General features: G+C 36.4%; 2 protein-coding genes across 2 annotated transcripts; one reads left to right on the forward strand and one right to left on the reverse strand.

Annotated features, from left to right (window-relative positions):
* Positions 1-2,257: 2,257 nt before the first annotated feature.
* On the forward strand, positions 2,258-7,244 carry LOC139847080 (probable 26S proteasome non-ATPase regulatory subunit 3). Its single transcript, XM_071836684.1, has 9 exons — positions 2,258-2,361; positions 2,445-2,535; positions 2,712-2,902; positions 4,681-4,815; positions 4,909-5,045; positions 5,448-5,502; positions 5,576-5,686; positions 5,808-6,047; positions 6,470-7,244. The coding sequence occupies exons 2-9, from the start codon at positions 2,451-2,453 to the stop codon at positions 6,980-6,982; spliced, it is 1,467 nt and encodes a 488-aa protein (XP_071692785.1). The 5' UTR covers positions 2,258-2,361; positions 2,445-2,450; the 3' UTR covers positions 6,983-7,244.
* A 15,608-nt stretch (positions 7,245-22,852) lies between these two features.
* Positions 22,853-24,070, reverse strand: LOC139849552 (uncharacterized). Its single transcript, XM_071839194.1, has 2 exons — positions 23,944-24,070; positions 22,853-23,790 (listed from the first exon to the last, which is right to left on the reverse strand). Exons 1-2 carry the CDS (start codon positions 24,068-24,070, stop codon positions 22,853-22,855), a joined length of 1,065 nt encoding a protein of 354 aa, XP_071695295.1.
* Between the last annotated feature and the right edge of the window lie 900 nt (positions 24,071-24,970).

Below are 24,970 nucleotides of genomic sequence, written 5' to 3' on the forward strand. Positions count from 1 at the left end.
GCGGCGCGCCACATGCCAGATCAGTTTTCTTTAGCTTTTTAATTACACTACACTCCACACACTTAATGTACATCATATTTACTCTTATGTACAATAAATATTTGGGTCTTACAAAAAGACTATAACCTATATTTTGTAATAAGTTTTCTAGACTATGTTTTTTTATAGTATTAACTACATAAAGACCCCTCTTATTATTAATACCGTCATCAATTAGGTAGGCTAATATCTAAAATTGGGGGTTCTGGACAAAAGAATATTCGAAATCCGCCAATTATATGCCTTCCGTTCAATCCTTCCCAGTTGTGTTCGAATTCTGATCGCTTTTACGTGAGAAAGCGGGTGTTGCCCCACCAAGATACATATATTAACCCTTATAAACTATTTGTCTCACCAATTGTTGTCAATCAAGGATGAAATTGACCTTAGAATAAAACTACAATTGCAACAAACATCATAAGCAAACTGCGTACTTGAACTTCAAGCAAAAAATTTCAAGCAATCAATAAAGAAGCAAATATTGACTATAAATTAGGTAAGCTCAGATTTAATATTGGAGGTTCGGGACAAAAAAAGGGTTCGAAATCCGCTTTAGCTGCAAACACACACAATTGCATCAATTATATGCCTTTTAGGTGTTGGCCCGCCAAGATAAGGATTGAATATCCAATATTCCTTAGACATCTAGTCAGCTAGTCTTATAATAACGACGATCATCACAGTCTTTGTTTAGCACATCTTATTACCATTGATACAATAACAACCATTATATGCACCGTCAAAATATTTTCCCCCAGATAAGAATGAATATAACATCTTTATGTTGATCAACACACATGAATTTAACAACACGAAGTAATCAATAAGATTGATTAAACAACAAAATCGAAAGAAAAGTAATCAAACCCAAAAATATCATATCAATGATAGCAAAATAGATAAATAGCTCATACTTGCAATAGCAATTGAACAAAGAGTAAGTTTATGAGCACTTATAATATTGGCAGTTATATAAAATGGACAACTACAATAGTAAATGTATACCTCCCAAGTTCAAACTGGTAGGAGACTCACAAAACAAACTACAATCGCGATGGTAAGAAACATTCATACAAAACAAAATAATCGAAAGCAATCAATGCATATTTATTATTTGGCCTATACTTAACTACACTACCAAATATATCCTTTATCATATAACACAGTGTACCCTTCCGTAGCCCAAATGTTATTTTACCCTTACAAAATAACTCTACATACAAACACATTCTCAAGCTTTTGGGCTTTGCAATCAAGCATACACAAAAACAAAGTAACAAACAAAGGAACTAAAAGGAGGGACATGTTGCACATAAATCAGAAATAACAAATATAAAACATACTAAACCAACACTTGTTAATCCATTAAATTAGCTTATCTAGAAATCAATACTTTCAATTTCTAGGCAAACACAACATAGGTCGAACACTCTTATCGATTGCTTCAAAAAGCAATATATCGTTGACCCATAAAATCATCGAGACAAAGAGGTACGAACACCCTGAAACCAATATTTAAATCGAATAAACCCAAACTTTAGAAGTAGAAAAGGGTTAACACAAACGAATATAAACCTTAATAGTACTTTTGGTCATTGTAAAGGATCAAATTATCAACAAAAAACCATTCAACCGATGCTCATTAACATTAAGACTAACCGATGATGGCGGTGGCGATTTAAGGTTTTGTTTTATCGTCAACAATCGCATAATCGGCCCGATAAACTTAGGATGAAGCCTTGAACATGGCATGGTGCTTTAGGGTTTTCTTAATGTGTTTTTGTTTGAAGAAATTCGCAAAAGATGGTGCTTTAGGGTTTGTTAATGAGTTTTTGTTTGAAGAAAGTCGTAGAAGAATGTCGAGATAGAAATAGATTAGCGGATATAACTGGAGTAGATAGAATAGGTTAGTGGATAGAAACCAATCAAATAATAAAGATTAGGGGGAATGTCATTTGATGATTCAAACGACATAAATAGGTGAGGCTAATAGTACTTCAAACGACATAAATAGGTGAGGCTAATAGTATATAAGGGGGTTAATATAATATCATTATTAGTTATTTGTTTTTCATTAAATTAAAATAAAAATAAACTGAATTGTTAGTTGGGTGTTTGTATATAACAAATTTTTATAACTAGTGTAATAATTTATATCTTCCATATACTCCAGGGGTTAAAATGGAAATATCGATACATGTAAAGCGAGACCGGCAGACTTGACTTGGGGCAAAAGCAGCCCTAATTCCCCTACCGATTGCTTAAACCTATAGGCTATAGTATCATCAATAATATCAATAGATTGCAATACACCTTTTGCAGGTAATATTAGGGTTTACATCGAGCTGTTGTCGTTAATATCAATCGCTCGTTTCGATTCGTAAAACTTAATTTCAATTTTACAGGAAAAAATGACTCAAGATGTTGAAATGAAAGAGCAACAGGTTCAAGCAGCTCCTTCGAATTCGATTTCATTACCTACTCCTGTTTTACAGCGTAAGTATCGATCAGATCTTGCCTCAGTTATATAACTTATATTTTTATGTAATACTGTTCGGATGTAATTACTTTCGAGTTAAAACTGTATGAATCAGGTCAAGTACCTTTTTTTTTTTGGATGATTATGAAATTCGAGTATAACTTAATTTCAATTATGTGAAATTGATGTTTAGATTTGAAGGAAATTGCGGCATTGATCGAGACTGGAGCTTATGCTCGTGAAGTTCGGAGGATATTGAGGGCTGTTAGGTTAACAATTGCTCTGAGGAAGAAGTTAGAGGCTTCTGTAGTTTCATCTTTCCTGAATATTAGTCTTGCTCCTGGATCTGAAGCACATACTCGGTTATCTGCGTATCTTCCAAAGGTTAGCATCTATGTTATATGAATTTTGTAGTAAATGTTTGGCAAATAAAGTGTAGATTGGCAGGGACACCTTAACCATGTGTTTCATATCGAAACCCACCAATCTTACCTACTAAGGGTTTGATGTCTGTAGAATACCCCCACTGATACCCAATATATGACGGGAATAATACCCCATACATTACTGTACCATTGAGCCACTGGCTCGTTGGTATATGTAGGAAATGTTGGTTTACACGTTTGGCGTCCATTAGAGTGATCACTAGCTTAAGGCTGTAAATGTAGAAAGAGGAATTTTGTTGTAGGTAAATACTTACTTGGTTAGATATCGTCATTGTGTATTTACTTTTATCTATTTGAATGGAGGTTGAAACTTGAGTTATAATATTGGAAGTAGGAAGGGATTGCAGTTTTTAGCCCATTCATGCTAGGTACAAATTTTGTTAATAGTATTGCAAGTCGATAGCTATTACAATATTGTGATGTTAATGTGTACTTGACAACAAGGTTGTAACATCACTAATCAGAAATTAATTTGCTAGAACCTTCTATGGATCAATTGGATTGGACTTTAATACATTTCTATTACGAAATTTATAATTATATATTTGTAAATGTAGAAGAAACCATAAACATAAACTTTAACATTTTTATCTAGTAGAAACATATACATAATCGTTCAATTGTTCAAATACTTCAAAATTCTAATATAAGTTCATATAAAAATGTTGACAAGCTTGACTTTGATCTACTTTGATTGACTAAATATTACTTTGACCAAATAAAGTTGATTTTGACCCATTGACCGGGTCTGACCGTTTAATTGGAGGGAATTTGGAAGATCTAGTCTGCCTACCTCTAAAAGGGGATTAATAGGCATTTATGCAACAGTGCTTAACAACATATTGCACTTGCTTGCAAAATGTAATGATATTGTATATACCAAATATGTTACATAATGTATAAAATAATGGTTCTTCGATAGTAGTTTAATGTGTAAGAATTTGATTAAATGTCCATGATGAAATATGTCAGCAGTAGTAGATTGAAATTGGACCCAACGGATTTAAGGGTGAGCATAGTTAAAAAAACATCTTTTTATGTGATGTTACATGTTTGAGCATCATCATTTTATTGTTTTTCACTTCAATTTGGTGTTTTTGACTTCGGAGACTTGACCCATTAGTTGTGTTAGAGCTGTTTAGTTGTGTTAGGAACTTTCACTTAGAATAGGGTTAGTATACATGGACTTATTCAAAAATGGGCTGAGTACTAAATAATGAAGACTAGGCACACTTTTTCCTCTGTTGCATTGGATATACAATATTACTTATTATTTAATAGTCAGCTAAAAATTATTGCTTGGATGAATATGTGATATTATTTACTTTCTTCAAGAGGATAAAAAATTAGGATAACTTATGAAATTAGAAAATTCTACATCTACGAGGATTGGTATGGTATCTGAGGAGTTACAATCGAATAAACACTGATATTTTGACAAAGTTTCATAAGTAACTGTAATAATCATTCTACTGAATTTAGTTTATTTTGGGTGTTTCACTCTATCATTAAAGAAAAATATAAATTACTTTATATTTCATTTCATTTATAATCTTAATTTGAATTTTTTGTAATATGCATAATTGCGTATACTTTACCTAAATAAAATTTCAAACACCTGTTATGATCAGTGTGTTGGCTTTTCTATTGATTTTTTAATTCGATATGACAAAAAAATGTTAGATTTGTATTAAAATTCTTTTATGTTATGTGAAGGATGACCAACATGATATGGAAGTTGATACAGCATCATCTGCTACTCAAGTTACTGTCAAGCATTCCCCTGAGCTCGAAATATACTGCTACTTGCTCGTTCTCATATTCCTTATTGATCAGAAAAAATATGCTGAGGTCAGCTTGTTTATGACTTTATATGCCCTATTATGTTAAATTTGATTGTTGGTTAATTATTATCTTTTTACTAACTCATCAATTATCAAGCAGGCTAAGGCTTGTTCCTCTGCAAGCATTACCCGTTTGAAGAACATGAACAGGAGAACAGTTGATGTTCTTGCTTCCAGGCTCTACTTTTATTACTCTCTCAGCTATGAACTTACTGGTGATCTCTCTGAAATCAGGGGGTGCGTACTATTTTTTTTATTTTTTTTATTTTTTTAAACATCTCAGTGAAATTGGGATCCTAAGTGTAGCACCAGGTGTCAATGTCAACCCATTTATCTATAAACGGGTAGATATTGTCATATAGGTTATGTTTCATCTTTAATGGGTCAAATGGTGAGTTGAACAAAAAACAAAATGCATCGAAAGTCATCCCAAGTGTCGTACTCAAATGCGTAAAACCTCTTAGTTCACTTTATGATCATGATTTTTTATGGTATTAATGTGATATACTTTTGTAATTAATTTTACTCATTAATTATAAAATTCAAAAGTATAGAGGGCCTAACTTGATATGTTCCGACTGGGGATATTGATATTATTGTTCAATTTGGTCTAATAAAAATTGTGACATTAATGTGCAGTAATCTTCTTGCTTTGCACCGGGTTGCTACATTGCGCCATGATGAATTGGGCCAGGTTTGTTTCTCTTATAATTGCTGGTAATTATTAAAATTACTTATGATCATCAATTTGGGATTCTAATTAACAGGAAACACTCCTCAACTTGTTACTTCGCAATTACCTTCATTACAATTTGTATGATCAAGCCGAAAAGCTAAGGTCAAAGGCACCACGTTTCGAAGCTCATTCAAATCAGCAGGTACTCTTTATGATCATCATTTAAATTTCTTCCACTTATTTCACTGATTTCAATTGAATTATGTGAAATTGACTCTGGTAAATGTTTAGTTAACTTGCATTTGTTCCCGTTTTTGTTTCAGTTTTGTCGCTACCTATTTTACCTTGGAAAGATTAGGACGATTCAGCTAGAGTACACCGATGCAAAAGAATCCCTTCTTCAAGCTGCACGCAAAGCCCCTGTTGCTGCTCTCGGTTTTCGAGTCCAATGCAATAAGTGGGCCGTGATTGTCCGCTTACTATTGGGCGAGATCCCTGAGCGTACCGTCTTTATGCAGAAAGGAATGGAAAAAGCCTTGAGACCATACTTTGAGCTGACAAATGTGAGTTCGGTTTCTCTCTTCCAATTATGGGGTTCAATTTTGCTTACGATGTTGAATTATTCAACACTGAATGCTGAATCATTCAGCATTCAGCGCATTTATTTCTTTGTTTCTGAATGACTGTCATTCATATGATGCTGAATGGTTCAACATTCAGTGCTGAACCATTCACTGTTGAAACACTCTTAACCATTAAACATCTAAAATTTTCTGTTGTATCCTCCTTAATTTATATAAAGAACACTTATCAAACAACTATATTTAATTTTTTATTCATCTAAAAAGTTAATAACGTAACTTTACCTCATTCATATTGTACATTTACAATAATTATCAAACATGTTATTGTCATTCAGTGCTTAATCATGATGTTTTATCAAACCTTGATCTGGTCTTAATCAAGCATAATTCATCTTGTTCAGGCTGTCAGAATTGGAGATCTCGAGCTATTCAAAAGTGTCGCTGAGAAATTCTCAACAACCTTCACCTCAGACCGAACTAACAATCTGATCGTGAGGCTACGCCACAACGTGATTCGAACCGGGCTCCGCAACATCAGCATCTCCTACTCTCGTATCTCCCTTGCTGACGTGGCAACGAAGCTAAGACTCGACTCCCCAAACCCGGTTGCCGATGCCGAAAGTATCGTGTCAAAAGCAACCCGTGATGGTGCGATTGATGCAACACTAGATCATGCAAATGGATGGATGGTGTCTAAGGAAACGGGTGATATTTATTCCACAAACGAGCCTCAGCAGGCCTTTAATTCTAGGATTGCTTTTTGTTTGAATATGCATAATGAGGCTGTTCGGGCACTTAGGTTCCCTCCTAATTCTCATAAGGAAAAAGAAAGCGCTGAAAAAAGGAGAGAGAGACAACAACAGGAGCAAGAACTTGCAAAGCATATTGCTGAAGAAGATGATGACGATTTTTAATTGGTGGTGGTGTTCTACCACTCATGAAGGTAAGCTTAAGCTTTTGATTTGTGTTCTTATCGATGTTTAAAACGTTCAAGTCAAATTCGGGGATATCACCTGATTTTATCAGGAAAGTAAGACTGGTCTAGTGAATTTGATTTGAGACTATGCTTTTTCATGTTATGTTTTGTCTTGTAGACTCGTTATCACAACATGTGAATTTCGGAAATGTTTGATATGTTTCAGACCAGCTTTACATTTGAAAATTTAATTCAACTTTAAGCATCCTATTTTTTATTCTAAGCAATAGGTAATAAATGTTATGAGCCAAGACATTAGGAAAACTTTGTATGTTAATGATGATATTATGAAGGGGTCATTTTTCTCACCATTATGAAACAAAAACCCTTTGGATGAAGATGAGAAAGAAGATCTTGATATTACTTTGTCTACAAACCATGAAGTTAAGTGGGCATAATGGCACTAGTGAAACACTCCAAGTTGATTTGCCTTGTTAAATCAGATTCGAATGAATATTCATGAATTAAGTGGTTTTACTTTTGACATTTAATTCCAGCATATATGCTTACTGAGTTGTGCTAAGCTAATAATGTATGGAAGTCGTTCTAACGGGTCTTTAAAAGGCATAAAAGACACTGAGACTACAACATCTACTCGATAGTTCACTGTTTGGGGCACACAACTCCTTTAGGTTCTTGGAGTGACCATAAAAGGTTTAGGTTTTGGAAATGGTTACGGACTGTTCTGGATATGCCGCGTATATTAGAGAGTGAACATAGAACACCTAATAAATAAAAATAAATACAATAAAATGAACAGATAATTGCAAGCTTTTTTGATTGTTTGATTACAAATACAGAAAGACTTTGCACAGTTTAACGTCTAGCTAAATCAAATCATATTGGAATGCTCGAGAGCAACATATATATATATATATATATATATATATATATATATATATATATATATATATATATATATATATATGGGCAGGATCAATGGGGAAGTAACCAATCGGGGGGAAGCAAATTTTTTTTTTCTTCGTTTTTTTTGAATTTTTTTTCCCGGCATCAAGATCACACGAAAATATGAACATTTAGAAGAGACACTTCGTGATGAATGTTATTATTTAGGCGGGAAAACGATCGACAAAAATAACATTCAAGATAATATTGTTCGTGAAGAATATGAACGTTTTTTTTCTTTCATGTTTTGTGAAGTAAAATTTAGCCCGATTTAGAGTTTAGGGTTTAGGGTTTAGGGTTTGGTGTTTTGGGTTTATTCCATAAACCCTAAACCCTAAACCCTAAACTCTAAACCGTTTGTGTTAAAAACTCAATCTAAATCCTAAATCTAAACCCTAAATCTAAACCCTAAACCCTAAATTTCTAAACCCTAATATCTAAACCCTATAAACCCTAATATCTAAACCCTAATATCTAAACCTCAATAGCTAAAACCTCAACATACGCTCGAAAAACACGATAATTGTTATATATTGCTTCTTCGAGCGTTTTCCCGCCAAAATAAAAACATTTATCACAAAGTGTCTCTACTAAATGTTCATATTTTCATCCCATCTATAATGTTCGTGAACAAAGTTTTTTCAAAAAACGAAAAAAAAAAAAGTTTTTGCTTCCCCCGCTTCCCCCCGATTGGTTACTTCTCTCTTGATCCTACCCTATATATATGTGTGTGTGTATTAAAACTGGGGTTTATAGTAAATGCTTGCTATTAACAACCAAAAACGAACATCATACAAAGATGTAAACGTAGGTCAGGTAATTAAAAAAGATGGTGATATTTGTTAATCATAATTACATATAAGTAACTGTATAGTGCAAAAAGTTAATGCATGAATTGAACCAAGTGGATTTTTAAAAAGAAAGATATATTGTTCGATAGTCTTCTTATCGCAAATGAGGTTGTTGAATGTTGATGATTTGAAAAGGACAATGAAAAAAGATTTTATCTTCAAAGTCGATTTCGAAAAAGCATTTGATTGTGTTAAGTGGGACTTTTCCGAAAAGGGGTACCCGGCAAATTTTATTAATAATTAAAAAGGTACAAAAGGGGCGGGTGTTTTGAAGTGACCACCCGAAACACTTTAACAAAATGGGGACTGATTCGTACACCACTTGAAATTATCCATACACCACTAAATATGCTTTAGAGAGTTGTACAGTACAGCACTGTGTTGCATATTTAGTGGTGTATGGATAATTTTAGTGGTGTACGAATCAGCACCCTAACAAAATACCCTAAACTAGAAAAGAAACCAAAACTATACACTTCCAAAAAAACAAACCAAAACCTAATACTATACATAATTTAACCATCCAACAAAACTACTCTAAAAAGGATCCCAAACAAAAAAGTGATCACATGCACAAAACGCACATTCAATAATATAAATGAAATCTATAGTTAATATTAAATCTCTAAAATGATGATGTAATAAATAAACATTTTCTAAGCATAAAAATAATTCAAAATAAAAAAGAAAAATTTTAAAACATATTTGATGATGTCATTATTTTATATTAAATTTAATTAAAAAATAATACGAAATCTTTTATAAAAGGAAATACTAATCTTCAACAAAATACCAACATATTTACAAATTTTAAAGCATATTGTACAACTTTTATATAATAATAGTATTTTAATTTTTTTTTTAAATTTCAAAAGGCAGTTATTATTACTAATTACTAATAATTATTATTAAAAATATAAATAGCAAACTTTATTATTATTATTTATTTTTATTATAGTAATTATAATTATAATTATAATTATCATATTATTAATATTCAAATATGGATTCTCTTTACGAGATTAATTACGTTATATATGTATGCGAAAGTACATGTCTCTATATATTTATAAAAACAACAAGTTTCTTAGTCGAACAGGTCATTAAAATAAATGACTTTAGCATTTAGATTTAGTTAATACCTAACACATGTAATTAAATTATTTCGTTTAAATAAACCTGTGATTCCACGGGTACCCGTGACTCCACGGATCATTTCACTAGCACTTACCTGAATTCAGCAAACAAGTCCAGCATGCCATATTCTTTAAAACATTCTTCCACTTCGACTTTCTTTGACTTCTTGACTTTATGTCTTCAATATCAGGGATAAAAAAATTGCTCATAAAAACCATTTCCATAATTCTTTCACTAGGATCCAACTGCAATATTTCAAATCTGATCTTTGGAATCTTCAATAAAGAACGTTGACCAGCATTGACTTTGACCATCCAGAAATTCACAGCAACATTAACTTCATTGCCTTGAAAGATCATCAAAACTTCACTTGAAATCGCCATCCTGTAAATAACCACACCACTAAAACAACAAACGTGACACTTTACAAATAATTTTCCTTTTTCCCTTCTAGAATTCATGACATTTAATCTAAAAATCAAAAATAACCAAATAAACAGATCACTAAGGATCCACCATTGCCAAAACAGAATGAAGTAACCAAGACTACAGCCATCCCATAAACATTTGAAACCCTTAGCATTGCAGCAGCTCAATCCATTCCCATTTTGACCAACATAAGTCAACTTCCTCAAACCATCTCCATACCAATTTTCTTTGCAATAAATCATGAACACAATATTAATCATTGATATCGGGCAAAAAGTCACGTTTTTACCCCCTAAATTAGGCCTTAAAACAATAAAGATTAAAATTTTGTCTGCAAAATTATCGTTTTTTTCGGTTGATTTTGTAGATTAAGTAATTACAAAGGCGATGCAAAAAGAATCAAGCAAAACGGAGCTAAAACGAAGATTCTAGAGCGAAAACGGTGAAAGACAAGAAATCAAGTTACGATCCAGTGAATCAAGCCTGACCAAGCAAGCCATACGGCCTGCCACTATGGAAACGGCCTGCCAAATACGTGCCACCACACGAGCCACCATGCGGCCTGCCAAAAACGTGCTGCCATACGCCCTGCCATACGCCTTGCCATCAAGTCTATTTAAAGGGCCTTTCTCCATCCATTCCAACACACACTCAACTTGAAATACAATTTATATTTTCAATATTTTAGGTAGTTTTTAGTAGTAGTTAGCTTAGCTTTTATTTTCCGGAGGATATCCCGGCGAGTCCCTGCGATCCCGGGCAGATTAGTTCGGCTTTTTCAGGTTTTATTCGAAACGCTTGTCTTTTGTATTAAACATGTATTCTTACTCTTTATGTTTAATAATGCGTTCCGATATTGCCATGATAGCTTAATTTATCTGTATGTTGCCATGATGGAAGTTTGGGTTAGCGTAATTATGTTAATATAGTACGATTACTGTTATAATACTGAACTAGGAAGTCTGATAGATTTGTATGCTATCATCTTAAGGATTGACCAACTTAGGTTGTGATCAGGACTTGTCCACCTATATGAAATTAGCTACTTCATAGGATTAAGACCCCTGGTTATACTGTATCTAAAGATTCTATGAACTCGATATGGCCGGAGTTCCCGAGAGGCATCTAATGCACTTTTAGGACACGGAACCTAGGAATTGAGACATGAATGACATAGTATGCCTATTGACTGTTCCGAAGAGACCTCTTAGGAGCTGTTAAGATCTAGTTAGTACCTCTACTGTATGACCCAAGCCTATTGCATGTTCTTGTTTGATTGTTGCCCTAGGTCTTAGTCATATCAACTGTTTAGGTACTTATTAGGTTTCTATCTGCTTTACTATCAGTATATTAACTGAAATGCTGTATAATGTTTGATTTGTTGTGATCTCACTAGTATGATGAAATGGTTTTTAGTCTTCATTTAAGGTTTTTCCAACTTAAACCGACGGACTCCTCCCGTTTGTGATCAGTGTTCAATCAACACGACACGTTGTTATTCAGTTATCTAAACTGATAACGAGGGTTAGGATTAGAGCTTAACTCACTAATAACCTAGTACTCTACTGAGGATAACTTCCGAGGTATTGTTACACTTCAGTTATACGACCAAGTGACATACTTCTCACTGCTCAAAGAGAACTCCGAGAGTTCAGAGATAAGTAGGTCTGTGTAATTGGCTCATCCAACCAGATCAACATCAATCCAAGCATAGTCTTAACATAAGCATAATTACCTTTCCCTAACCCAATACTGATATCTTGGTCAACATTTTGTTGATCTGCATACTCCAGATATCCTCCCACTTTATTTACTTTTTTCTTTCTGCATTTAGGACCTTTAGCTAAAATCAACTACTATCTTTTATCCAGGTAATTTAACTAAAAGACAATTATCCACTTGATCTTCAATTCGTTAATCAGCATAAAATTCGACACTAGGTTAACTTACACCTTCTACACCTTAGAAAGTAAAGTAAATTTAGGCCCCGCAAAATATAAAACGACTGAGTGCTACCTTGATCGACTGATTCAGACGTCCTGCGACCTAACGACACCGCAGAAATAAAATCATCCGTTTCGGCCATATCTTTGTACCCACATCAAGTTTTTTCTGGCACCGCTGCCGGGGAATCGAATATTTTGATCGAGAAAGATTTTAAACAGACAAAGTGTTGTTTAGTGGTGTCTAAGAAAGACAATCATACACGGACTTGGTTATTGGATTTTCCGAACAGTTTCCAATTATATTGGAACTAAAAGGATCCTGCCTCTCCGTAGTCGGCCTGGCCACCTCGATACAAGTAATCTGTGAGAAGTCCTATCAGTTAAGATATCCGATCTGGTTAGCGACCGAATTTTAAGACTAATTGTTTTTATTAAATTATCGATCCTTTTAGTAAATTAATATTTTCTAAAAGTTACTTTTAAGTCTTTTTATTAACAAAAAAAAAAATAGAACAACAAGACACCCTTGCTTCTATGCATAAGTCATGCTTAGAGGAAAGAGGAGGACCAATCACCTTAGGAACCGAAGGAATTCCTGAAATCAGTTCACACATGATTAAACTAGTCAGTATGATCTGTAAATTTCAAGGATTACCGACTGACGATCCTAATTTTCATATAAACAAATTTATCAGTCTGGTTGACTCTTTTAAGAAGGAATCAAACGAGAAAAACATTTTAAAACTTCATCTTTTTCAATATTCACTTTCTAAACACGCTTCAGTATGGTTTGACGCACTTAACCCGAATTCAATCCATACGTGGGAGGAATTAGCCACTAAATTTCTAAATAAATATTATCCACCCTCCCTGCAAACCTGTTTAAGAAATGACATCACTAACTTTTCCCAAAAAGAAAATGAGTCATTGTGTCTAGCATGGAATAGAGTAAAGATGATGCTTAAAAGATGTCTGAATCATTTGTTAAGTCGGGCAAACATAGTCTGTACGCTTTACAATGGTTTGACCAAGGATGATAAGTCTCTCCTAGACATGGCCTCGCAAGGAAATTTCATGTCTCGAACAACAGATGAAGCATGAGATCTCTTGGACACGATAGCTGCACAACAGGAAGACTGGAACAATGAAGCTGCTGAGAAGGATGATGTCTTCGCTCATACGGTAAAAATGCTGGAAACCAGGTTACAAGATCTCACCCTCACTCTTCAAAGTTTACAAATTCCTAAGAACTCCGATGCTACTAGAACCAATCTAAGGTATCCTTACCCTAGATGGGCACACAAACAGCAAAATAGCTCGGATCATAATATAATTTTTCCATTGCACAAACCTACTCTCCACTCTAAGGAAATTTTAGCTGAATTTATGAAAAAGCAATACATGATAAACCTTCAAGTCATAGAATGCCAGAATAAGTTCGACACGTTGATAAAGACTTTTGAAGAATTAATCACTAATTTTCAGCTTACGCTTAAATGTTTAACCACTAAAATTGATATAGAGTGTAGTGAGTTTGATGCCCTAGTAATTACTAAAGGAGGAAAAGAAACAACTGTCAATATACCCATACAAGATTTTTCCGATAAGGAACCTGTGAAAATTAACCCAGTCGTCAATCCACCGGAACCTATCTCTCCTAAGGCCCCGAAAATTATTCCGCGTGCCCGCATACCTTTCCCAGGTAGGCTTAGGAAGGAAAAACAAGAAGCACAATTTGCTAAGTATTGGGATATTATTAAGAATTTGCATTTGAATGTACGTCTAGTAGATGCTTTAGTAGAAATGCCAAACTGCGCTAAATTTTTCAAAGAACTACTTTTAAATAAAGAGAGATAGTTAGCTTGCCCTTAAGTGAAGAATGCTCGTTAGTGTTATAGCATGGAATTCCCCCTAAGTTAGGAGATAAAGGAAGATTTACGGTACCTTGCTACCTGCAAGATGTCCAAATTAGCAATGCGTTAGCAGACTTAGGAGCCAGTGTAAACCTAATGCCCTATTCATTATTCAAGAAGCTAGGATTAAATGACTTAAGGCCAAGCAGAATGACTATCCAACTCCCGGACAGATCAATTAAGATTCCTCGGGGAATAGATGAAGATGTCCTAGTCAGAGTGGATAAGTTCTCATTATCCGTTGATTTTGTCATTATGGATATTGAGGAAGACACGAAGGTCCCACTCATTCTTGGCAGACCATTCCTAAATACTGCCAAGGCCGTAATTGACGTTCACGAGAAATCATTGAAGTTAAGGGTTGGAGGAGAAGAAATCACATTCAATGTTGATCGCCTCATGAACCATCCTGCGGAAGAGGATGTGAATCTCTCTGATTCTTTTCAAGAACTCGTCAACGAATACCTGGAAGAGACTATGGCTATTTGCAGTCAAGATCAAATTTCTAAGGATATGTTCTTTACACCTCCTGAAGGAAATCTCGACAACCATTCAGCCATAGACCTTAGTCATCCCATATCTCCCCTCTCTGAAAGTATCCTTATTGGCCATACTATTCAAATAGCACCGCTAGGACAAGGCATTCCTTTACCTCTACTAAGGAGAAGACCGAATAAAGAAACAGATTTCATTCCGGTACATCAGGAACTCCAGTCAAGGGAAGACTGTGGGGAATTTTCAGAACCTACCTTCGAAACTAAAGAAGCCGTTTCTGAAGAGGAAGCATTAAGGAGGAAAATTTCCAGAAATGAAGAACAGATAGCATCAGTGACCGCTACTGAAGAATCAGAATTCCAGGAGAGGTACGACTCGTTAGACCGTAAGGAGATAGCTAGAATGAAGCCATCTATCGAGGATCCTCCGGAATTGGAATTGAAGAAGTTACCCGACAATCTGGAGTATGCGTTCTTAGAAGGAGAATCGCAACTCCCTGTGGTTATATCAAAAGACCTCACGCCACAAGAGAAGGCGAAATTGATTCAAGTGCTAAAATCATATAAGAAGGCAATTGCTTGGAAGATCTCCGACATCAAAGGGATCAGCCCCAACTATTGCACCCATAAGATCTTCATGGAAGATGATTTCAAGCCATCAGTTCAGAGGCAAAGAAGGGTCAACCCTATGATTCAAGAAGTCGTCAAGAAAGAACTAATCAAACTTCTGGACGCCGGTCTGATCTATCCAATCTCTGATTCACCATGGGTCAGTCCTGTTCAAGTGGTACCCAAAAAGGGAGGGACGACCGTAATTCAAAATGAGAATAATGAACTTATTCCAACTCGGGAAGTTACCGGTTAGAGGGTTTGCATAGATTATCGTAAATTAAACAATGCAACCCGGAAGGATCATTTTCCATTACCTTTCATTGATCAAATGTTGGAACGTCTATCAGGAAATGAATACTACTGTTTCCTAGACGGTTTTTCCGGCTACTTTCAAATTCCCCTCGATCCAAAGGACCAAGAGAAAACGACCTTCACCTGTCCTCATGGAACATTTTCCTATCGACGTATGCCCTTTGGGTTATGCAATGCACCAGCTACATTTCAGCGATGCATGGTAGCAATATTCCACGACATGATTGAACATTGTATGGAAGTCTTCATGGACGACTTCTCAGTCTTTGGCAGTACCTTTGATTCGTGCCTATCAAACCTTGACAAGATGCTCACTCAGTGTGAAGAGTCAAATTTAGTTCTTAATTGGGAAAAATGTCACTTCATGGTAAAAGAATGGATAGTTTTAGGACATAAGATCTCTAAAGCAGGAATAGAAGTTGATAAGGCTAAGATTGTGACCATCACTAAACTTCCAGAACCTACCACGATAAGAGCAATAAGGAGTTTCCTAGGACACGCCAGTTTATACCGACGTTTCATTAAGGATTTTTCAAAGGTCACACGACCTCTCACTCACCTCTTAGGAAAGGAAGTCCCGTTTGTCTTCGATGAAGAATGTCGAAAAGCATTCCACTATCTGAAAGAACAGCTAACACATGCACCGATCATGATAGCTCTTGATTGGAGTCTACCATTTGAGATCATGTGTGATGCGAGAGATTTCGCAGTTGGATCAGTGCTTGGACAACGGGTAGATAAACACTTTCATCCAATCTATTACGCCAGCAAAACCTTAACCGGAGCTCAAGAGAATTACACTATCACGGAGAAGGAGCTGCTAGCCGTAGTATTCGCCTTCGACAAATTTCGTTCCTATCTTTTCTTGTCCAAGACTACGGTCTATACAGATCATTCAGCCCTCAAATATCTATTCACTAAGCAAGATGCGAAACCGAGACTCCTACGATGGATCTTACTCCTTCAAGAATTCGACATCGAGATTAAAGACAAGAAAGGAGCAGAGAACATCGCAGCAGATCATCCTAGTCGTTTGGAAAACCCAACGATGGAAAAACTTGCAGAACAAGATATCAGAGATAAATTTCCGGAAGAATAGCTTATGAGTTTAGGACAAACTCACATAGGATCACAGTTTAATGACACTCCTTGGTATCCTGACATGGCCAACTACCTAGTTGCCGGAGTAGTACAAAAGGGCATGAGTACCTCCCGAAGAAGGAAGTTCTTCAGGGATGCCAATTACTACTACTGGGAAGATCCTTACCTATTTAGAATTTGCCCTGATCAGATAATCAGGAGGTGCGTAGATGAGAAGCAAACAGCAGGGATTCTCCACCAATGTCACCATGGACCAACTGGAGGTTATCATGGAGCAAATTTAACCGCTAGGAAAGTCTACGAATTAGGATTCTACTGGCCATCTATATTTCGAGATGCGTAAGAGCTTGTAAAGCGTTGCGACGCATGCCAAAGGCAAGGCAATATCTCTATGAAGAACGAGATGCCTCGGACTAATATCCAAGCTTGCTAGATCTTCGATATATGGGGATTAGACTTCATGGGCCCATTTTCAAAGTCTAACGGGAAATAATACGTCCTCGTAGCAGTAGATTACGTCTCCAGATGGATCAAAGCTCAAGTATTTCCGACTAATGATGCCAAAGTCGTCACAAATTTCCTGAAGAGACTATTCTGCAGATTTGGAGCTCCCCGTGCAATAATAAGTGATAGAGGCACACACTTCTGTAACACTCAGTTTATGAACGTGATGCAACAATACGGAGTTACCCACAAGATGTCCACTGCCTATCATCCGCAGACCAACGGACAAGCAGAGGTCACGAACAGAGCACTCAAAAGAATCTTAGAACACACTGTCGGCCATCATGGAAATAAATGGGCCGAGAAGCTAGATGATGCTCTGTATGCATTCCGGACTGCTTACAAGAATCCTCTAGGAACTACACCCTACCGAATGATCTATGGAAAAGGTTGTCACCTTCCATTAAAACTCGAATACAAAGCTCTCTGGGCGCTGAAGACCTGCAACCTCGACCCCTCAGTTACCGGAAGACATAGAAAAATGCAATTGAACGAACTCACCGAATTGAGAGACCAGGCATATGAAACGTCATACATCTACAAGGAATGAACGAAACTTACGCATGATGCCAAATTAATCCCTACAAAGTTTGCCCCTGGAGATAAAGTTCTTCTCAATTCTCGGTTCAAGAAGTTCGCGGGAAAATTTAGATCAAGATGGAGTGGCCCATACAAAGTTGTACACGCTTTTCCACACGGAGCCGTGGAATTGGAAGAACCTACTGGTAATTTCAAAGTCAATGGTCACCGGTTGAAAGCCTATTTAGAAGACCACGATAAGGAGGAGCACCTCTTCTCCTTTGATCCATTCTAAAGATCTGAAAAGGAAAAGTCGAGCTGTAACGACTTGATAAACAAAGCGCTCTTAGGAGGCACCCCTTGCTTATCCTTTTTATTATTTATTTTCATTTTAATTATTTTCAATCTTAAGATATTATTTCTGTACTAACAAACTAAGCGCCATACTTGCGCTTAGTGCTTACAAGTTTGTTGAATGTGTTTAGGCGCAATGCCAAGTTTAGGAGCATCAGCTTACATTCCCGTTCGCAGGAGGAGGACTCCTGTAGTTTACTCATCCGGAAGCAGTGCTGATAAGAAAAGGCCATCAACAGGGCAATTAGGCCCAAGGAGATTAGTATTAGAGAGCGTTGAGGAAGACATCCGCACAACACCGCCATCTCCCCCAGTCCAACGATCTAGACGTCTAGCCAGGAGACCGGTCGAGCATATACAGTTTCCAGATGCGGATGAGCCTCAGATGGTGATTCATTATGGAGCTACTTTGAGTGACCCTGATGTTGCATGGGCACTACTCAGAGATCAGCAGAGCCTTTACAAAGCTCTAAGAGCATACCTCCGGCGTGAGGGGATGTCACGCACTCTGGGCCCATCTTCATTTAGGCTAGCACGCCGTGTTCAGCCGACACGACAGTCTACGCCCGGGCATTCCACACCAGCTTTAGTTCACTCTGTTGCCATGCCTGCACACGCTACTCCTACTCCCATCGTGCCGCCTGCCCCAGTTACAGAGCCAGTTCCAGTTGCTGAGTTGCCAGAGGGTTGTCATTTAGTCACTATTCCTATTTCAGTGGAGCCGCCAACGGCCCAGGTATTTGAGATCACTGGGAGCATGCCTGACGAGGAGCTTTTCCCAGACTTATCCCACCTGGAGATGCCGACAGACTTATGTCTATAGTCTTTACTAGGCCCTGAGATGGATATAGGGCAGCCTTTCGAGCACATGCCGAACCTGGAGGATGACATTTTCAGATACTTTGCAGAGCCGACACATATTGACCAGGATAGTATCCCATAGACTACTTTATTTTTATTTTATGTTTTAGTTTTTATCTTTTTGAAGCATTGTATAAAAAGTTATATATAGTGGAAATGCTGCCTTTCTCTTTTTGTTCTTCATGCAGAAATATTATTAAAAGAGACTGGTATGTAGGAGATGGACCATAGGAAGGCCCAGCACTAGGAAAGTAACACGATCATAGGGAAGTAATCCTTCCTCAAACCTATTTCAATTATAACGTACTAAAATCTCTAAGTGTGGGGTAACCCCCGCAACCAACTTAGAATTTTAGAAGTCATGTCCTTAATTTATATAGCATAAATATTCTTTCTAGAGAACATTAGGGACAATGTTCTTCTAAGTGTGGGGTAATGGGTAAGGTTTTTAAGGTCGAAAGTTTTAAGTCAAGTAACCACAAAACGCCAAGTTTTGAAAAATTCTTTTGTCCAAAAGTAATTAAGCAGTGGATATTGGGTAATTTTGAAAAATTTTTACTTTGTTTTTGCCCAAAAGATCTAATAAAATTGCTAGAAATCGGTTTTCGAAACATTTATTAGAACGGAACGATTAAGCTAAAAACTAATGTTTTGTGTCAAAAGATTTCTTTTAAGAAAATATGTTAAAGGCTACGCATGATCAAGCACGACCCCTACTCTAAAAAGTGAGGAATATTGGACCCAAAGTATCTGTATGACCCATCAAATCTACAGTACTTTGTTATTTCAATTGATGAGCGTGCCGGTGTACGGTTCAAGTTAGAACTTGGTTCAGTCATACGTTTCAAGGCCAATGGTTAATGAGCGCCATACGTGGTGCTGGTGCGATACTCCTTTCGAAATCATTCTGAATAGAGAAGACAAAAAGCCATCCGTTTCCTTTTCCACTCCACGTATTTCAACCCGACCAACTCACATAAAGAGTTGATGAATCAGAAATATTCAGCCCAAATTTACTCCCAAAATACACCATTCACATTTCATTCCCCTTTCCATTCACCAAAGATCCAGAGATCAATGAAGAGATAGATCGATCAGATTCACTTTAAAAGCACTAGTCGAAAGATTTCGAACCCCTGATTGTTTTTGATAGGTCAAAGACCTATTTTCAGTAGATTATCACTTCCTCTCTGGGCACCAGGAACGAAAGACAAAAGTTATGAAGAAAGGGTATGCCATAAAAAAAAAGAATGATGAAAGAGCAAAGTCTCTAAGAGCAAAGTCTCTAATAAGGCAAAAAGAAACCCAAGGAGATGCCCTGAAGAAGAATGAAGGAAGAGCAAAAGAAAATTCTAGACAAAGTCTTAGCATAATCCGCCTCTTCCGAAGAAAACCTTTACGGAATTCTCAGCCATTATCTATCCAAAATGGATACTCTGAAGAATTAAAGTCTATCAATTCTCTCAAAATCAAAAGATCTGGATACCTTTCACCAAAACTCATAAATTTCCAACCAAACCCTATAACCCGTCTTCCTCTTGAAAGAATGATTAGGAAGAAGATTAGTGTCGTCCTTACTTAACCGGTGAAGATATCGATGCTTTACCAAGCCTATGATGAGAACTGTTACACGACTGGCTTCTGAGCGACAATACAATTAGAATAGGACACCCTAAACACTTGAGTGATATGAGTGATCCATCAGTGAGGAGCCTGATCATGTATACTCTACATCTGAGAGTTGGAAAGTACGCCTTTTTCCACTATGGACGCAATTGAAATCTAGCGACCAAATCATCAAAGTTCGAAACTTTTTCTAATACTTTCGAAAGATGAACCGACTTCTGATGAAGGCATAATAAAAAGATCTACGGGTGGGGCAAGTAAGAATCTATTAGAAAGATCCCGATATTCCCGCTTTCTTGCTTGAGGACAAGCAAAGCTAAGTGTGGGGTATTTGATATCGGGCAAAAAGTCACGTTTTTACCCCCTAAATCAGGCCCTAAAACAATAAAGATTAAAACCTTGTCTGCAAAATTATCATTTTTTTCGGTTGATTTTGTAGATTAAGTAATTATAAAGGCGATGCAAAAAGAATCAAGTAAAACGGAGCTAAAACGAAGATTCTAGAGCGAAAACGGTGAAAGACAAGAAATCAAGTTACGATCCAGTGAATCAAGCCTGACCAAGCAAGCCATACGGCCTGCCATACGGCCTGTCATACAGCCTGCCATACGGCCTGCCACTATGGAAACAGTATGCCAAATACGTGCCACCACACGAGCCACCATGCGGCCTGCCAAGCATACGGCCTGCCAAAAACGTGCTGCCATACGCCCTGCCATACGCTCTGCCAGGCGTATGCAGGCAAATTCCAAGTCTATTTAAAGGGACTTTCTCCATCCATTCCAACACACACTCAACTTGAAATACAATTTATATTTTCAATATTTTAGGTAGTTTTTAGTAGTAGTTAGCTTAGCTTTTATTTTCCAGAGGATATCCCGGCGAGTCCCTGCGATCCCGGGCAGATTAGTTCGGCTTTTTCAGGTTTTATTCGAAACGCTTGTCTTTTGTATTAAACATGTATTCTTACTCTTTATGTTTAATAATGCGTTCCAATATTTCCATGATAGCTTAATTTATCTGTATGTTGCCATGATAGAAGTTTGAGTTAGCGTAATTATGTTAATATAGTACGATTACTGTTATAATACTGAACTAGGAAGTCTGATAGATTTGTATGCTAGCATCTTAAGGATTGACCAACTTAGGTTGTGATCAGGACTTGTCCACCTATATGAAATTAGCTACTTTATAGGATTAAGACCCCTGGTTATACTGTATCTGAAGATTCTATGAACTCGGTATGGCCGGAGTTCCCGAGAGGCATCTAATGCACTTTTAGGACACGGAACCTAGGAATTGAGACATGAATGACCTAGTATGCCTATTGACTATTCCGAAGAGACCTCTTAGGAGCTGTTAAGATCTAGTTAGTACCTCTACTGTATGACCCAAGCCTATTGCATGTTCTTGTTTGATTGTTGCCCTAGGTCTTAGTCATATCAACTGTTTAGGTACTTATTAGGTTTCTATCTGCTTTACTATCAGTATATTAACTGAAATGTTGTATAATGTTTGATTTGTTGTGATCTCACTAGTATGATGAAATGGTTGTTAGTCTTCATTTAAGGTTTTGCCAACTTAAACCGACGGACTCCTCCCGTTTGTGATCAGTGTTCAATCAACACGGCACATTGTTATTCAGTTATCTAAACTGATAACGAGGGTTAGGATTAGAACTTAACTCACTAATAACCTAGTACTTTACTGAGGATAACCTCCGAGGTATTGTTACACTTCAGTTATACGACCAAGTGACATACTTCTCACTGCTCAAAGAGAACTCCGAGAGTTCAGAGATAAGTAGGTCTGTGTAATTGACTCATCCAACCAGATCAACATCAATCCAAGCATAGTCTTAACATAAGCATAATTACCTTTACCTAACCCAATATTGATATCTTGGTCAACATTTTGTTGATCTGCATACTCCAGATATCCTCCCACTTTATTTACTTTTTTCTTTCTGCATTTAGGACCTTTAGCTAAAATCAACTACTATCTTTTATCCAGGTAATTTAACTAAAAGATAATTATCCACTTGATCTTCAATTCGTTAATCAGCATAAAATTCGACACTAGGTTAACTTACACCTTCTACACCTTAGAAAGTAAAGTAAATTTAGGCCCCGCAAAATATAAAACGACTGAGTGCTACCTTGATCGACTGATTCAGACGTCCTGCGACCTAACGACACCACAGAAATAAAATCGTCCGTTTTGGCCATATCTTTGTACCCACATCAATCATCATTAAGATTCAGCCCAAAATCCCCATTCTCCTTCAAATTCCAAAGTTCAAAGGTCGGTTTTGTTTGCCTTGACTTTTTAATAGTCAACCCTGCCAGTTTTAACATTATAGTCTTTTTGATAATCTTAACCAAATCATTCATTGGTCTAGATTTATTCTGAAATAGCCTCAAGTTTATTTCTTGCCAAACATAATAAACACAAGCACCTAAGATCAGTCTTTGAATAATGCTCCAAATGGACTTATTTATAGGTCTTTTTTCCAAAAATTCAATGATCCCATACCATTCATCAGGAGCAAAGTCCAAATTCCCCAACATTTTAAAATAATTCCATACACCCTTAGGATAATCACATTTGAAAAATAAATGATTATGACTAGCCTTTTGAGTCAAACAAAAAGGGCACCCTTGAGCAAACTGGTGATTCACCACTATATACTTGTCCGGAGTTTTTAATTTTGAATGCAATGCAACCCAAGTAATGAAAGAATGTCTAGGCACACATTGGCTAAACCAAACAAGCTTAGCCCATTTTACATCAACCCATTCATCACATAAATCTTGCCAGGCAACTTTAACTGAAAAAGAAGTAAGCTTTGCATACATAGTCCTCCATTTACACACATCATCTTTATTATTAACAAGAATAGGAGGATCATTATCAAAAATAATCCTATACTTATCTAACCATTCATTGGGGACATTCCACACATCATTTCCCACAATGTCAGATACAACCTCTTTCTTGGAAAAATTAGCTTCATATAGGTCTCTGTAACTAATTATGTTGCCAATAGGCCCACAAGGTAGCCAGTTATCATACCAGGCAGATGTTGAAGTACCATTTCCCAATTGTTTCACAATAAATCCAGCAACACTACTTCTAATATGTAAAATCTTCCTCAAGCTCCAACAAGCATCTAAAGGTGCTTTGTAATCCCAAAAATTTCTATATTTCAATTTAACAGCTTTGATTTACTTAACCCAAATAGAATCCTTGTCATTAACTATATTCCAGATATGCTTGACCATAAGGGCTTGGTTCCTTATTCTCAAAGATTTTATACCTAAACCACCCTTACCTTTAGGTCTACACACATCAGCCCAGTTCACTTTAGCTTTCCCTCTTTTGAATTCTCCATTACTCCACAGAAAATCCCTCATTAACCTTTCAATATCAGCAGTAACATTTACAGGCAGGATAAACATGGAAGACCAGTTAACTTGAAGAGAACACAACACAGAATTAATCAGTTGTAGCCTGCCTGCAAATGATAAAGACTTGTTTTTCCAATCAAAAAGCCTCTTTTTTTACTTTATCTATAAGAGCCATACAATCTTTTCTAAGTAAACAAGATGATAACAAGGGAACTCCAAGGTATCTAACAGGTAATTCACCAATTTGAAAAGGCATAATATCAGTGATGGCATTTTTCATATTATTCCTGACATTGCTAAAATAAATTGTACTCTTAGCAACACTGGGAATCAAACCAGAAACACCACTAAATTTACTTATAGCATCTTTTAGCACAGAAGTAGAATGCACATCACCATGGCAAAATAACAAAAGATCATCTGCAAAGCATAAGTGAGTGAGCTCAGTTTCCTCACACCTCCAGTGATACCTAAAATCCTCATCATTAGCCACTTTCCTTTTAATCATCAAAGTCAAAACCTCCATCATCATTGTAAATAGATAAGGAGATATAGGATCTCCCTGCCTTAGACCTCTCTTCCTTTTGAAATAACCTTTGTGATCCCCATTAACATTGATTGTGAACCAAGTAGAGATGATACAATTCATTATCCACATAACCATCATTGGATGAAAACCAAACTGAATAAGACAATTTCTCAAAAAACCCCACTCAACAGAATCATAAGCTTTCTGTATATCAATCTTAATAGCACACCTAGCTTCACCTCTATTCCTATGATAATTTCTCAACAATTCTTGACTTAATAGAATATTGTCACTTATTTGTCTACCAAGGATAAAAGCACTCTGATTCTCATCAATGATCCCATTCAAAACTCCTTTAATCCTGTTTGCTATAACTTTACTAATGCATTTATATATAGTATTACAGCATGCAATAGGCCTAT

The sequence above is a fragment of the Rutidosis leptorrhynchoides genome, chromosome 5, assembly GCF_046630445.1.
Source record: "Rutidosis leptorrhynchoides isolate AG116_Rl617_1_P2 chromosome 5, CSIRO_AGI_Rlap_v1, whole genome shotgun sequence".
Lineage (NCBI taxonomy): Eukaryota > Viridiplantae > Streptophyta > Magnoliopsida > Asterales > Asteraceae > Rutidosis > Rutidosis leptorrhynchoides.

What these genes read in the sequence shown, in the direction of transcription:
- LOC139847080 (XM_071836684.1), top strand. Translation starts at nt 2,451, where the DNA reads ATGACTCAAGATGTTGAAATGAAAGAGCAACAGGTTCAAGCAGCTCCT. An exon ending in TATCTGCGTATCTTCCAAAG is followed by an intron (nt 2,903 to 4,680) that starts GTTAGCATCTAT and finishes TGTTATGTGAAG; the next exon opens with GATGACCAACATGATATGGA. An exon ending in GCCATGATGAATTGGGCCAG is followed by an intron (nt 5,503 to 5,575) that starts GTTTGTTTCTCT and finishes TCTAATTAACAG; the next exon opens with GAAACACTCCTCAACTTGTT.
- LOC139849552 (XM_071839194.1), bottom strand. Translation starts at nt 24,070, where the DNA reads ATGTTTATCCTGCCTGTAAATGTTACTGCTGATATTGAAAGGTTAATG. An exon ending in TGATGTGTGTAGACCTAAAG is followed by an intron (nt 23,791 to 23,943) that starts GTAAGGGTGGTT and finishes GGGATTACAAAG; the next exon opens with CACCTTTAGATGCTTGTTGG.